The sequence below is a fragment of the Nomascus leucogenys genome, unplaced genomic scaffold (genome assembly GCF_006542625.1).
Source record: "Nomascus leucogenys isolate Asia unplaced genomic scaffold, Asia_NLE_v1 000763F_92548_qpd_obj, whole genome shotgun sequence".
NCBI lineage: Eukaryota > Metazoa > Chordata > Mammalia > Primates > Hylobatidae > Nomascus > Nomascus leucogenys.
In genome coordinates, this window is record NW_022095939.1 from 49,904 (window position 1) to 66,184 (window position 16,281).

A 16,281-nucleotide genomic window follows, 5' to 3' on the forward strand; every position below is an offset into this window, starting at 1 on the left:
GGACAAGGAAGCAGGACAGAGAGAGGAGGGGACAGAGAGGTGTCCTGGGCCTGACCCCGCCCATGAGCCTAAGTATTGCTCCTGCCCCAGGAAGAGGCTCAGCACAGAAGGAGGAAGGACAGCACAGCTGACAGCCGTGCTCAGGAAGCTTCTGCATCCTAGGCTCATCTCCACAGAGGAGAACACACAGGCAGCAGAGACAATGGGGCTCGTCTCAGCCCCTCCCTGCACACAGCGTATCACCTGGAAGGGGCTCCTGCTCACAGGTGAGGAGAGAACTTCCTGGGAGAGGACAGGAGGAGGAAGCAGAGTGACGGGATGGGGTCTCCTGGAGAGGATGGGGTTCTAAAAAATAAAAGAAGCCAGCACATTGAGAGGCTGAGGTGGGTGGATCACGAGATCAGGAGCTCGAGATCAGGAGTTCAAGGTCAGTCTGGCCAACAGAGTGAAGCCCTGTCTCTACTAAAAATACAAAAAATTAACCAGGTATGCTGGTGTGCTCCTGTAATCCTAGCTACTCGGGAGGCTGAGGCAGGAGAATCACGTGAACCCGGGAGGCAGAAGTTGCAGTAAGCCGAGATAGAGCCACGGCACGCCAGCCTGGGCAACAGTACGAGACTCTGTTACAAAAAAAAAAAAGAAAAAAAAAGAAAAAAAGAAGGAAAGAAGGCTCTGTTGGAGCCTGGATAGGGGAAAATACACCAGAGAGGGACAGGGGTCAAAACAGGAAAGCCACATTGAACAGGAATTGGTAAGAGGTAGGAAAATCTTAAGTGTTCTGCTTTCCTGATTAATCATAAGGGGCAACCACATTTTGAAAAATGATAATAATAACTATATCAGATGACACTTCAAATAAAAATATAAACAGGGCATGAAACACTGTCCTCAGCAAACCCTCGACAATTGGGAGAAAACAAAAACACCCAGGGCGTGGAGGGCCCTGAGAACTCTCACATCTACAGGAGTCTGCAGCCTATTCCAGGCACTGGGGTGCAACTAAGATCACAAAAGTCCCTGTCCTCACGGAGCTCACGCTGTCATGGGGAGGAAGAGAGACATGGAAAGAGATCTAGAATGTGAGGTCAAGTGTTGACAAGAACCCTGGAGGGAGCAGAGCAGGGAAAGGTCAGAAAGGGAAGACCGAGGGTCTCTGAAGGAGGTGTCAGGAAAGAAGTCTAAGGATGCTCTGATGTGAGCAGGACCTGAGGGCACTGTGGAGGGGGCTGTGCGGACCCCCGGGGAAGAGGATTCCAAACAGAAAAATGCCAAGGTCAGAAGTGTTGAAGGAATGGGGGTCATGCTGCTGGCCTTGACCTAGTAGGACAGTAGGACACACACACATATACACACACACAAACATACATGCCCCTTTTGTGTGTGTATGTGTTTTTATGGGCATGTATGTGTGTGTGTGTGTGTCTTCAAGGCTGAGGTTTGAAGAGAACTTCTCAGGACCCAGGGCCCCATCTTTTCACCCCAATACATAGGTCTCAATATTAACTGATGCTCTCTCCACCTCCTAGCATCGCTTTTAAACTTCTGGAACCCACCTACCACTGCCCAAGTCATGATTGAAGCCCAGCCACCCAAAGTTTCTGAGGGGAAGGATGTTCTTCTACTTGTCCACAATTTGCCCCATAATCTTGCCAGCTATAGCTGGCACAAAGGGCGAATGATGGACCTCCAGCATTACATTACATCATATGTAGTAGCCAGTCAAATAATTTTATCTGGGCCTGCATACAGTGGACGAGAAACACTATATTCCAATGCATCCCTGCTGATCCAGAATGTCACCCGGGAGGACGCAGGATCCTACACCTTAAACATCAGACAGCGAGGTGATGGGATTAGAGGAGCATCTGCACATTTCACCTACACCTTATACCGTGAGTGATTCCACATGATCCCTGGGTGTTGGGGGGCAGGGATCATTTCTACTTCACACACACAGGATTGTCAGGCATGGACTGTGCCTGTGTCCCTCTCTGCATTATGTCCCATGCTGGGGTTTGGGCATTTAGTGCAGGACACACACAGAGGAGACAAATTTCAACAGATCAGAATTCCTTTCCCGCATCCAGACCCTGCAGACACTTGCTGCAGAGGAAGGACAGTCTGATGTGGGGACTCAGTAGCAGGAGATCAGTTTCAGCCAAGCACCTCATGCCCTCTTCATAAATTTCACCCTGAGAAAGACCCTGGAGAACTGAGTATGGCTTGGCCTGAGGGGCACCTGAGATACTCTCAGAGAAGCTCAGCCCTAGAAACCTCAACCCCAAATCCCTGTCCCTAAATCCTTACTCCAGATAAAGCTGAGGAGCCTGTGCCAGGGCTGGGCTGTGGCTTCTTCGGCAGGGCTTACTGGGACCAAGGATTTACCAGCTGTCTGAGGACTGTGTCTCCTGGAGCTGCTCACCAGCCAGGGCTCAGCCCTCAGAGCCTCATCTGGGCAAGGACAGAGCTTTCTTCACCTGAGACTCAGAGTGGAGAGGACAGAAAGACGAGCTTTGTAGACCATCAGCCAACTGCCTTGGGAGGCTTAAGACAGTCCATAGAAAGTCTAATGTCTCCAGAAGCAGAAACAGAAGAGAGAAAATGTACCTGGTAGCAGCTTGTCCACAGGGATCTGACATAAAGGTGCTTTCTCATGGAAGCAAATTAATAATAAATGCTGTTTGTGTGAACACCTCCACTGTGCCAAGCATTAGGTCAGGTGACTGTGAATAATTTAAAATTTATTCACAGATAGCATGAAAAGCCACAGTCCATTTGCCATTTATCTTATTTGATTCAGAGAATACTGAGGCACAGGAAGGCACAGTCACTGAACCAGAGTCACACAAACACAAAGGGGAGATCAGGGTCACATGAGGTCTGTCTGCAGCCACAGGCCCATCCTCTCCTCCACCAGAACTGAGGGCTTACTGGGTTCCAAGGACCCATAGTCATTTATTGGCTCAAATCCTTTCTTCTCAGGCATCCAAACCTCAGAGGAGTGAGAGCAAATGGTCAGCTCATTAGTCTGTACCCCAGAACTAAATCACCTGCCTCAACCGTCAGAGTCAGTGCAAAAAAAAAGTCCAGACCTCTCCCTCAAATCTTAACCCCCATCATTGAACCTGAAATCCCGTGTTTCCCAAAGTATCCATGTCACTGTCATTAGAGGATCAAGGAGAGGACCTTGTTTTCTTTCCTCACTCACAACCGGCTACAGCAGAGGGCCAGCGAGAGACACACACTCAGGAGTTCTCACATAACAAATGAAGGAATCGAATGAAGAAATGAATGATCCAAAACCTCTTTAGAGACGGGATCTTGGATGCAGAATCCTAGGAGGTTCTAGCCACACCTGTCCCTTGTCCTTCAGAGGCTGACACCCATGTTTCATCCCCCCACTACCTCCTGCAGCTAAAGCCACCCCACCTCATGTAACTCTGAAGCTCTCTGGCCACCGGAGGGTTCTCGGGGCTCCTTGGTCCTGGACTGTGGAACTGGGGGCACCTGGTCCCTGGGGTCTCTGAAGTCAGTGTAGCCCTCACTGCTCACTGCCATGGTGTCTCTGCCTCTCTCTGCTTCTCTGTGTCCCTCGTCTTCCTCCCACTTCATTCTGACTGGCAAGCCCTGTCCTGCACAGCTTCTTCCTCCACCCCTAGGCCTTCCCCAGACACTCCCTCTAACTAGGCTGGCTGTTCTGTTCCCTTTCCGCTGACACTGTGGCCTGGCCCACCTCCCAGGAAATAGGAAAGGTGCAGAAATCACTGGAATTGCCACTCCCGCCAGGCTTCATCTCGAGCCAATGTCCCCAGGTCACTAAGAGAATGACCTTCCACTGTATTCCCATCCAGGGCTCTTTCCCTTTGTGAGGCTGACCTGTGGACAAGACCATGGGACAGGGATAGACAGTTCCTCCATCCACTCTTATAATTGCCAGACAAGTTCTTCTGGCCTCCTGCACACATACAAAAAAAATTTATTGAAATGGTGATTTGTAGTAAAGAAAGATTTTAACGACTCCAAGTCTGCCAAACAAGAGGACGGAGGTTTACTATTACTCAAATCAGCCTCCCCGGTGGATCAGGGGTTAGAGATTTTCAAGGATAGTTTCAGGGGCACAGGACTAAAAAATGAGTAATGCTGATTGTTTGGTGATGGAATCATGCGGGCGGAGGGAAATGATCTGTTTGTGCTTGAATCTGCCTCTAGGTAGGGACCACATGACTGGCTGAGCCATTAGTCATAGGTATGGATGAGGTCAGCCGGTTGCCAGAATGCAAAAGAATGAGAAACATCTCAAAAGACCAATCTCACGTTCTACAATAGTGATGTTATCTACAGGAGCAATTAGTTACAAATTTTGTAAACTCTGGCCAAATGACATATGAGCAGTCAGGGATTATAGAAATTGTGCCTACATTTTAGCAGAATTCAGTTCCCTCCTATCATCTTAATCTCATGGTCTTTCACTAGTTTTACAAAGGCAGTCCCTGGGCAAAGTAAGGGTGTTAGTTTTATGGAGGAACTATTATCATTCTTGCTTCAAAGTTAAACCATAAACTAAATTCCTCCCAAGGTTAGCCTGGCCTATGCCCAGGAATGAGTGAGGACAGCCAGCCTGAGACTAGATGCCAGATGGAGTCAGCCATGCTAGTTTGCTGTCACTGTTGTAATCTTTGCACTGATTCACCAAGGTGCCAGAGGCTGTACAGGCCTGCAGTCCCCAAAGCCCATGGGCTCATTTCACCCGTTTCACTCGTGACTCCATCCTCAAGCTGCCATGGAGCTCACATTCTCCGGTCACTTCCTAGAGACTTCTGGCTTCCTGTCAGGCAGATAACAAGCTTGAAATTTGTCTCTCGGTTCTAACACTAAGTAAAAACCTGAACAAACTCAGAAGTCAACAACTCGCTAAAATCCCTCAGAGATGGCTGGGCACAGTGGCTCACACCTATAACCCCAGCAATTTGGGAGGCCGAGGCGTGCACAAGATCAGTAGATAGAGACCATTCTGGCTAATATGGTGAAACCACGTCTCTACTAAAAATACAGAAAATTAGCCAGGAGTGGTGGCGGGCGCCTGTAGTCCCAGCTACTTGGGAGGCTGAGGCAGGAGAATGGCGTGAACCCGGAAGATGGAGCTTGCAGTGAGCTGAGATCATGCCACTGCACTGCAGCCTGGGCGACAGGGTGAGACTCTGTCTCAGAAAGAAAAATGCTGTTAGAGAAATGAAGAATGCTTTTGATGCTTACTGGTAGACTACACACAGCTGAGGAAGGAATCCCTAGCTTGAGGATGTGTCAATAGAAACTTCCAAAACTGAAACAGGAAAGTTCAAAAAGAGTGGAGAAAAAAAAGTGGAACAACATATTCAACTTCATATTTAATATTTTGTTTTGACAATAGCAATTTTTAAATTTTGCAGTTGTGGGACAACTACAAAGGCTGTAACATACACGTAATGGGAATACTGGTGGTTTTGGGGACCAGTTGGAGGTGGCCAGGTGGGCGCTATCTGATGGTTTTACTGCCTGTGCCACATACAACTGTTTCCTCATGATGATGCCGTTTTCATATGGTGGAGTTCTTCGTGTGGGGAGACACACGAGCCATTGGCATCTCACTTAGACTCTTCCTAATTCACACAAACTTAAACCCTAGTGGTGTTTCCTGAGCTTAAGAGAAAATGAAGAAAGCATTTCACATGCCTGTTTTGGGGTCCTCCCCATTTTTCCTAACTCTGCACAAAAATTAGAAGTAGGGAGTTCTTTCTATATTTACTAACATAACACACATCGCTTCTTTTAATTTGGCATCATTCCTCCCTTTATGTAATTGAGGCACTGACCAGTTCTGTCCTTTTAAAGGGACTCTCTCTACTTAAGGAGTTGCGAATTTCAAATCAACTTTGGCATGCTTCTTTGAGCATAATGTGATCCTGCTGGAATTCATGGCACACCTAAACCTTATTTTGGTCTCAAGTGAAATACTACTACCAGCAATTGATCTTAGATGTTTGGACCATCAGTAAAATTTTCGACTTAAGAAAACATTTTAATGTTTCTCCAAATTTTTTTTTTGTTGTTGTTACTAGAGTCAGAACATAACATGAGGTCTAAACTCCTGACAACTTTTTATGGGAAAATTACAGTATCACAAATTGAGCATCCCAAATCCAGAAATCCAAAATCTGAAATGCTCCAAATCTCAACACTTCTGACCACCGATGTGATGCTTAAAAGAAGTGCTCACTGGCGCATTTTGGATTATAAATTTTTCAGATTGGGGATGCTAAACCTGCATATATACCGCAAATATTCCAAAATAAAAAAAAATAGAAATCCAAAACACTTGGTTTTAAGCTCTCTGCATAAGGAGCAGTTTATCTGTATGAACTATAGGCATGAGGCTGTACAGGAGATCTCTAGAACATCCTCGTCCCGCGTAACTCAAACTGCACACGCAGGGAACAACGCTCTATTCCCCTGATCCCAACTCCTGGAAACTACCATTCTACCCTTTGATTCACTCTGGAATCAACTGATATGAGGTGCATAGAGTAGTCAAACTCAGAATCAGAGAGTAGAATGTCTAATGAGAGAAGATGTCTGCAAGACTTCTTCCCAAATATTGGTCTAATATCCACCAAACACATATGGTCCATGAGGGCCAGGCTTCCATCATCAGTTCATGTTCACCTTTCCACCATTCAGTTCTGTATTTGTAAACATCCACATGTATTTCTAGAAAGATCCACATGGTCCTCACCTGCCCTCTACAGGGGGAAGGGAGCATCATGGACCCAGAACAGGGAACATGGTCTTGGCCCAAAGCTATCAGCTCTTGCCTGTCCCCTTCACTCTTTGTAGGCCATTCCTTCGACTCTTCTCTATCTTTAGAGGTCACTGGCTCAAGTCAGTCACTATGAGACACAGGTGAAAACTCCCGCACCTTGTGGCTCCACTGCCTGATGACTGAACTGACCTCCAGGCTTGACTCTGGTCTCTCCCCTGTGTTATTTCTGCTGAAGTACCCAGCCCCAGGCCAGGCTTTCCAGTACCCAAATCGTTTAACGACAATGGGAAGTTCCATCATCCATCTCTAGGATGTCCTTGGAAAGGGAAGCTGCAGATAAAACATAGCTTGGGGGACAAAGTAAGACTGAAACTAAGAAGATTCCAGCACTGCATGCTCCAAGTGAGGACCACAAGGTGGGCCAGGCAGGCAGTTGGAGAAGGAGGGACTCACAGAGGCACCAGGGGCTGTGCCTGCTGGTCTTGTGTCTTTCCATGACCCAATGCTGCTGCTCAATTCACACTTAAGAAAGTCTGTGCTTCTCCCACATAAAGCAGGCAGCCTCACAATCTCTGAGCCCTCAGATTGCCATGCATCTCTTTTGTAACACACACACCTGCCATGGGCTTTTAAGGAGTTGGGTGGGCTGAGAGGTGGGAAATGCCAACTCTGATTGAAAAATTCCTTTAGAGGAATCAAAGGTGCCACACAGGGCAATCTTCTCTCTGTTTTCCACACAGTGGACACTCCCAAGCCCTCCATCTCCAGCAGCAACTTAAACCCCAGGGAGGACATGGATATGGTGATCTTAACCTGTGATCCTGAGACTCCAGATGCAAGCTACCTGTGGTGGATGAATGGTCAGAGCCTCCCTGTGACGCACAGGTTGCAGCTGTCCAAAACCAACAGGACCCTCTTTCTATTTGGTGTCACAAAGGATATTACAGGACCCTATGAATGTGAAATACAAAACCCAGTGAGTGCCAGCCGCAGTGACCCAGTCACTCTGAATCTCCTCCGTGAGTATCTTCTGTTCCTCTGGGAGCCAGGCTGCCATCCCAAATACACATGGCCAGAGGCCAGGCCTCTCAGTCCCTCTCAGGTCCAAGTACAGAGACCTTTACCCCTGGACATCAAAGCTGGCCATGACTTTCTGCCCCAGGCAAACCAGAGTAGGCCTAGGCTTGATCAACAATTGGAGAAAAGAGGCTGCTCCTGTCATGGAGACTCAGGGTCCACAGCTTGTGATGGGAGAAACAGGTGAATGTCTCAGGCTCCAGATCAGTGAACACAGCGGGGATTTGGCTGGGACTTCAGTGTTGTGACTTGGCTCACAGGGCCACTGTGGCCCTTCCACAGACCAGGAGTTTCCCTTCCCTCTGACAATATCTCCTGTGACTTTATTCTCCTTGCTCCAGATGGCCTGGATGCCCCCACCATTTCTTCCTCACACACCTATTACCATACAGGAGAAGTCCCCAAGCTCTCCTGCCTCACAGACCCTCACCCACTGGTAGAGCATTCTTGGCTGATTGATGGGAAGTTCCAGCAATCAGCACAAGTGTTCTTTATCCCCCAAATAACTAAAACATATAGAGAGGTCTATGTCTCTTTCATCAATAACTCAGCCACTGGAGGAACAAATCTCATAATCAAGAGGATCATAGTCATTGGTAAGTGGATCCCTGGAGCATTGGCAATATGTTTTCCAGTGCAGTCTATCTAGCTGTCAGGGAAGAGCCACCTGCCCTCTGCAAAGGGAGAGGGAAAATCAAAAACCCAGGACAGGGAATATGTTTCTGCTACAAAACCACCAGCTTTTGCCTGTCCCCTTCACTCTTTCTAGATCATTCTTTAGACTATATACTAACAATGAACAATCTCAAAGGAAATTAAGGAAAGAATTTCAATTCACATTAACATCAAAAGGAATAAAATATTTTGGAATAAGTTTAACCAAAAAGGTCAAATGATTATACCCTGAAAACTACAAAACATTGCTGAAAGTAATTAAAGATGATATCAATATATGGAAAGACATTTAATTTTCATGGATTGGAAGAATCAACATTGTTAGAAAGACAATACTACCCAATGTGAGTTGCAGATTCAATGCAACCCCTACCAGAATCCCAGTAACATTTTTTGCAGAATTAGAAAACTCTGTCCGAAATCTGACATGACAGGCTCTTACTAATGACTGCCACAACAGAAACACTGAGAAAAAGATGCAACCATGAAAAGGTGGAAAGTTCTGATGACACAGAAAATAACAATCAGCCTTTCTCACATCCCAAAGCCTTCAAAAATATACGAGTGCAGCATGGCCAGTATGGAACATTTTAGATTTTGAATATTTCAGATTTGGGATGCTAAACCAGTAAATATATGACAAATATTTCAGAATCAAAAAATGTCAGAAATCCAAAACACTATTTGTCCTAAGTCTTATGCAGAAGAAATACTCAATCTGTGTGAACTATAGGCATCAAGCTGTACAGCAGATCTCTAGAACCTCCCCACCTTGCGTACCTGAAACTGCACAGCCATGAACAACTTCTGATTCTCCCCACTCCCAGCTCCTGGCAACCAGCAGTCTCTTCTCATATTCACTCTGGAATCCACTTACATGAGGTCCCTAGAGTAGTCAAACACATGGAATCAGAGAGTAGAATGTCCAGTGAAAGAAAGTATTTGCGAGACTTCTCTCCAAGTTTGTCTCATATCCATCAAGCACACATGGCCCATGAGGATCAGATTTCTAGCAGTTTATTCCCACCCTTTCCACTAGTCAGTTCTGCATTTGCAAATGTCCACATGTATTTCTGGAAAGATCCACATGGTCCTCACTTGCCCTCTGCAGAAGGAGAGGAAACTTAAAGAACCCAGGACAGGGAACATGGTTCTGCTCCAAAGCCACCAGCTCTTGCCTGTCCCCTTCACTCTTTCTATATCATTCCTTGCATTCTGTTCTATCTTTAGAAGGCACTGGTTCAAGTAAGTCCTCATGAAACACCTGCAAAAAACTGCCCCACCTTGTGCCTCCACTGCCTGATGACAGAACTGACCTCCAGGCTTGACTCTGCTCTCCCCTGTGTTATTTCTGCTGAAACATCCAGTCCCAGGCCTGGCTGCTCAGTATCTTCAGGGTTTCAGGACAATGGGAAGTCCCATTATAACTCATCTCTAGAATGTCCTTGGAAATGGAAGCTGCAGAGAAATCACATCTAGGGGGGAAAAGTAGGATGGAATTTGGAAGGGGCCCAGCAGTTGCACATTCCTGGTAAGGATCCCAAGGAGAGCCAGCCAGTCAACTGATTAGGGAGTTACTGGGAGGGGTACCAGGGGCTGTGACTCCCACTGATGTGTCTGTCCATGAACCAACACTGCTTCTCAATTGACACTTGAGAAAGTCTGTGCTTCCCTAAGACAGAGCAGACGGCCTCACAGTCTTTGAGCCCTTAGATAATCATGCATCTGTCTTGTGACACATGCAACAGCTATTGGCTTTCAAGGACTACAGTGGGCTGAGAGGTGGGAGATGTCAACTCTGATTGAAGGATGCCTGTAGAGGAATCAAAGGTGCCACACAGGACAATCTTCTCTCTGTTATCCACACAGCGAAGCTGCCCAAGCCCTACATCACCATCAACAACTTATACCCCAGGGAGAATAAGGATGTCTTAACCTTCACCTGCGAACCTAAGAGTAAGAACTACACCTACAGGTGGTGGATAAATCGTCGGAGACTCCCAGTCAGTCCCAGGGTAAAGCGACCCATTGAAAACAGGATCCTCATTCTACCCAGTGTCATGAGAAATGAAACAGGACCCTATGAATGTGAAATACGGGAACGAGATGGTGGCATCCGCAGTAACCCAGTCACCCTGAATGTCCTCTGTGAGTATCTTTTGTTCCTCTGTGGGCCAGGACACAAGCTTAAATCCAAATGACCAGAGGCCAGGCCTCTCAGTTTCCTCCGTTCCAAGTATAGACACCTTTACTTCTGGACATCTGAGCTGGCCATGACTCCCTGCCCTGGGTTGGCACAGCCTTAACCAAGAATATAAGGGGAGGGGACGCTCTTGTCATGGGAGACTTGTGGCCCACAGCTTGTGATGGGAGAAACAGGTGAAGACCTCAGGCTTCGGCTCAGTGAACATAGAGGGGGTTTGGCTGGGACTTGAGGGTGTGTCTTGGCTCAGAGGGTCACTGTGTCCCTTTAAGAGACCAGGAGCATCCCCTTCCCGTGGATGACATCACCTGTGGCTTTATTCTTTTTGCTCCAGATGGTCCAGACCTCCCCAGCATTTACCCTTCATTCGCCTATTACCATAAAGGAGAAAACCTCTACTTGTCCTGCTTCGCGGACTCTAACCCACCGGCAGAATATTCTTGGACAATTAATGGGAAGTTTCAGCAATCAGGACAAAATCTCTCTATCCCCCAAATTACTACAAAGCATAGCGGGCTCTATGCTTGCTCTGTTCGTAACTCAGCCACTGGCAAGGAAAGCTCCAGATCCATAACAGTCAAAGTCTCTGGTAAGTGGATCCCAGCATCCTTGGCAATAGGGTTTTTGGTGGAGTCTATCCGGCTTTCAGAGAAGACGCAGGAAAACATTCTTATTCCCAGCCTGTGTCCCATGGGCACAAGCAAATCCCAAATTCTGCTCCTGAACCCTCCCAATTTGTCTCTACAGACTCTCTTCTTGTTTTTCTGTTTTCTCATGGCTGACTTTGTGTCTGGCCTGAGAAAGGTAGGGAGGGGGCTTTATCAGCCCTGAGCCCTATGTAGTAGATTCTCACTGTCACCAACACATCCCCTTCTGCCACGTCTTTGTTTGCTTGTACCTGTTAAATGAGCTACAAAGAACATCTGATGCTTTGAAACAAGCTCACACTTTTCCCCCAAATGAGAGGAGGAAGCCCCTTGGGTGAGGGAGGAGCAGCTCAGACTCTGCTTCCTGCTCTGCTCCGGGCTCCTCTGGTGACTGGCCATGCCTGACTCCACCTTGGGTGGGACCAGCATGTGTGGAGAAAGAGCCCTGGTGGCCTGTCCTGAATTTGGCTAAATCGAGCTTCCAGTTGAAGACAAGCCTCCCCCGGGCCATGCTGCAGGAAAATGAGAAGAGAGGGAGCCTCAGGGCAGACGCCGGAGCTGCGTCCTGGCTCTGAAGTCACCAGCTGTATGAGGCTGTGGGCACAGCACGTGGGACTCACTACAGAGGACAGTGACTGACACAGAGCTGGAGAAATAGGGAGATTCACCCCTGGGGTTCTGCATGGCAGGAAAGGGGCAGTGCCAAAAAGTGTGTAATTATAGAGAGGGTAAGACTACCACACACTTTATATATATCTCATATAAGACTTACCATTAACTATTTCTAAGTGTGCAATTTGGTGTTGTGTAACCATCACACTATCCATTTCCAGAACTTTTTCCTCTTACCATATTAAACCTCTGTACCCAATAAACAATAACTCTCACTCCTTCTCCCCCTAACCCTTAGCACCCACCATTCTACTTTCTGTCTCTACATAACTGGCTATTCTAACTACCTTTTATAAATGGAATTATATAATAATTATCTGTTTGTGTGTGGCTTATTTCAGTTAGCATAATATCTTCAAGGTTCATCCATTTTGCACGATGTATTGGAATTTTATTCCTTGTTAAGGTTGAATAACATTTCAATGTATAGATACACCTCATTTGCCTACCCACTTCTCTTTCAATGGACTTTTCAGTTGTTTCCATTTTATGGCTATTGTGAGTAATGCTTCTCTGAACATCAGTGTACAAATATTTGTTCAAATTTCTTTCAGTTCTATGGGGAGTATGTCCAGAAGTGGAATCGCTGGATCAAATGGCAATTTGTTGTTTAATTTTTTGAGAAAGAGCCACAGCACTTTTTACAGTGGCTATAACGTTTCCCATTCCCATCAGCAATGCACTAGAGCTCCAATTTTTCCATCTACTTGAAAACACCTGTTGCTTTTTGTTGCTGCCATTGTTGTTGTTTATCAAAGCCATCCTAAAGTGTGTGAGCTGGTGTAACATTGTGGTTTTGATTTGCATATCTCTAAGTATTCGTGACGCTGAGGAACTTTGCGTGAGCTTATTGGATATTTGTATATCTTCCTTGGAGAAAACTCTATTTTAATCCTTTGTTCATTTTGTAATTGGGTTTTTGGACGCTTGCTGTTGTTGACTTGTAGCTTTTCATGTATTCTGGAAGTTAATTTCTTATCACACATATAATTTGTAAATATTTGTATCATTTCATGGGTTGCCTTTTTAATTTCTTGATAATGTTCTTTGATACGTAAAACATTTTGATTTTTATGAAGTCCATTTTATCCATTTTATTTGTTGCCTATGCTTTTGATGTTACAACAAAGAAATCATTCTGAAATCCAGTATCATGAAGCTTTTCTTCTAAGAGTTGTATAGTTTTTGCTCTTACATTCAGATCTTTGATCTATTGTGGGTTAATTTTTGTACATGATGTTAGGTAAAGGTTCCACTCTTCTTGCCCTTGGATATCCAGCTTTCCCAATATCATTTGGTGAGAACACTGTCCCTTCCCCACTGAACGATCTTGGCACACTCGATGAAAATCATTTGGCCATATATGCAAGCATTTCTTCCTGGGCTATTATATTTCACTAATTTCTATGTCCTCCTTTATGCCAGTACCACACTGTATTGATTACTGGGGCTTTGTAGTAAATGCTGAAATCAGGAAGTGTGAGTCCTCCATCTTCATTCTTCCTCTTCAAAGCTGTGTGTCTATTTAGAGTCATGAGATTCAATATAAATTTTAGGACAGATTTTTCTTTTTCTGCAAAAATGTCACGGAGATTCTGATAGGAATTGTATTGAATCTGCAGCTCACTTTGGGTGGCACTGTCCTCCTAACAATATTGAGTCTTCCAATTCACGAAAACAAAATATATCTTTCAATTTATTGATGTCATAGTTCATTTCTTTCAGCAGTATTTTGTAGATTTCAGGTATAATTATTTCACCTGTTTGCTTAAACTTATTCCTAAATATTTTATTCTTTTTGATGTTAATATAAATTGAAATCTTTTTTTCTTAATTTCCGTTCAGATTTTTCATGGTTAGTGTGTTGAAATAGAACTGATGTTTGAATGTTGATTTTGTATTGTGCAACGTTGCTGAATTTATTTCTTAATTCTAATAGGTTTGTTCCATCTTTAGGATTTTCTACATATAAGTTCAAGTTATCAGTAAACAGAAATAATTTTATTCCTTCCTTCCAATTTGAATGTCTTTTTTTAAACTCTTGCCTAATTTTTCTGACTAGACCTTTCAATACTATGTTGAATAAAATAGTCAAAAGCAGGCATCCTTGTCTTCTTCCTGCTCATACAGGGAAAGCTTTCAGTCTTTCTCCATGGAGTATGATGTTAGCATTGGATTTTTCACATATCGAATTTATGTTGAGGTGGTTTCCTTCTAATCTTAGAATGTTTTTATTATGAAAAAATATTGAATTTCATCAAATGCTTTTATTGATTCAATCTTATTACTGATTATAGTTCTATTCATATTTTTGTGTGTTTCTAGGAGTTTGTCTACTTCATCTAGGTTATCCAATTTATTGGCATACAATTATTTATAGCACTTTTGTAATCATTATTTTATTAGAATTGGTAGTAATCTCTTCATGCTTCATTTCTCTTTTTTTTTGAAGAGGGAGAGACAGACTCTCACTCTGCCGGCCAGCCCAGGATGGAATTCAGTGGTGTGATTATGGCTCACTGCAGTCTCAACCTCCTGGGCTCAAGCAATTCTCCTTCTTCAGCCTCCCAAGATGCTAGGATTACAGGTGCATGCCACCGTGCCAAGCTAATTCGTTGTTTTTTTTTTTTTTTTTTTGTAGAGACAGAGTCCCCTCAGGTTACCTATGCTGGTCCAAACACCTGGTCTCAAGAAATCCTTCGGTTGTGACCTCCCAAAATGCTAGGACTAAAACGTGACCCACCATGCTCGGAGTCCATTTTCATTTCTGATTTTAGTAATTTTAAACTTTTCTCTTTTTTTCTTAGTCAATCTAGTTAATGGTTGTCAATTTTGTTGATTTTATTTTGAAGAATCAACTTTTGGTTTCATTAATTTTGTTTCTTTCCATTCTCCATTTTATTTATATCTACTCTAATCCTTATTATTTCTCTCATTCGCTGTGCTTGGGTTTAGTTTATTCTTCTTTCATATCCTGAAGTATTAGATTGTTCACCTGAGATCTTTCTTCTTTCTTAATGTGAGAGTTTACAGTTATACATTTCTTGCACAAGACTCAACTTCTCTGAACGTCTGATTCCTCACCTGAAAATTGCAATGAGAGTGCTTTCTTCATACCATTCTTTAAAGGTTTAATGCAGTCAATGAAACAAGATGCCACACACAGAGGAACCAATGTCAGCTGCTATATTACTACCATCATCATTAGCCTTGAGGTCAAATAGTCCTAGAATCAAATCTCAGATCCACCTGTCATTAGCCATATGACACCAGGAAAGTTTTTACACCACTCTAAGCTTCTGTCTTCTCATCAGCAAAATGGAAATAATGTCTACATGACAGGGTTATTGTGTGGATTAAATGAGATACAGGTAAAGTATTTAGCACAGGGCCTGGCACATAGGAAGTAACCCTCAACAGTACCTACCTTTTTCCATATGTATATGGAAAAATAGGTAACACATAAAACACGAGGACATGGTTACTGACTGCTTGTGGGAGAGAAAGAAAAAAAGCTGAGTGCAAAGAATCAAGCCTGGTATGTTAGTTTTTACCAACTGAGATGCATCCAAGATGGGATTAGACATATAAGATAATTGATCAGGGAAGACACCTGTGAGGGAATGTGGGACACGCATGAAGGTAGCATGGGAGAACCCACAGACCACTATACAGAGCTAATTCCTGTGAAAAAGAAAGAGAAAGAAGTTTTAGGTACCAATGCAGTTCTAAGAGTTTTTGCAAGGCTGATGGGGAGTCCTCCAACCAGTCACCCATTAGAGTTAAAAAGAGCCTCAGAGAACTAGGCTTGCTTTCACGCCCTTGCTGGGAGCCTGTGGGAAAGAAGCTTTCTGTGCAAAGGAGGTGGTGAATTTGAAATGCGCTGATGTGGGCCTTCTGTCAATCAGTTCCCTGCCATGGAGACCAGGCAGGGTCTCATTCATGGCTGCCACAACAGAGACACTGAGAAAAAGATGCAACCATGAAAAGGTGCAAAGGTGGCAAGTTCTAATGACATAGAAAATAGCAATCAGCCTTTCTCACATCTGAAACCTTCCAAAATATCTGAGTGCAGTAGAGAATTGACAGAGGACTGATCACCAACCTAGAAACATGGTGGGAGGGAAAAAGAACTGCAAGAATATCATCATCTCCCATCAATTTTCCAACAGAAACAATGTAGTCCTTGAAGAAACAATTCTAGAGTACCT

The 16,281-nt window shown here is 44.5% G+C and overlaps 1 protein-coding gene across 4 annotated transcripts; it reads left to right on the forward strand.

Moving 5' to 3' along the window:
• Window positions 1-202: 202 nt before the first annotated feature.
• Window positions 203-14,779, forward strand: LOC100601152 (pregnancy-specific beta-1-glycoprotein 4-like). 4 transcript variants are annotated; one of them, XM_030808593.1, is made up of 6 exons: window positions 203-266; window positions 1,527-1,892; window positions 7,537-7,815; window positions 10,418-10,696; window positions 11,086-11,340; window positions 14,712-14,779. In XM_030808593.1, exons 1-6 carry the CDS (start codon window positions 203-205, stop codon window positions 14,777-14,779), a joined length of 1,311 nt encoding a protein of 436 aa, XP_030664453.1. The 4 variants fall into 4 exon arrangements, with proteins under 4 accessions (XP_030664453.1, XP_030664452.1, XP_030664454.1 ...); XM_030808592.1 differs by lacking the exon at window positions 14,712-14,779 and having other exon boundaries at window positions 11,086-11,582; XM_030808594.1 differs by lacking the exons at window positions 1,527-1,892; window positions 14,712-14,779 and having other exon boundaries at window positions 11,086-11,582.
• Window positions 14,780-16,281: the final 1,502 nt, after the last annotated feature.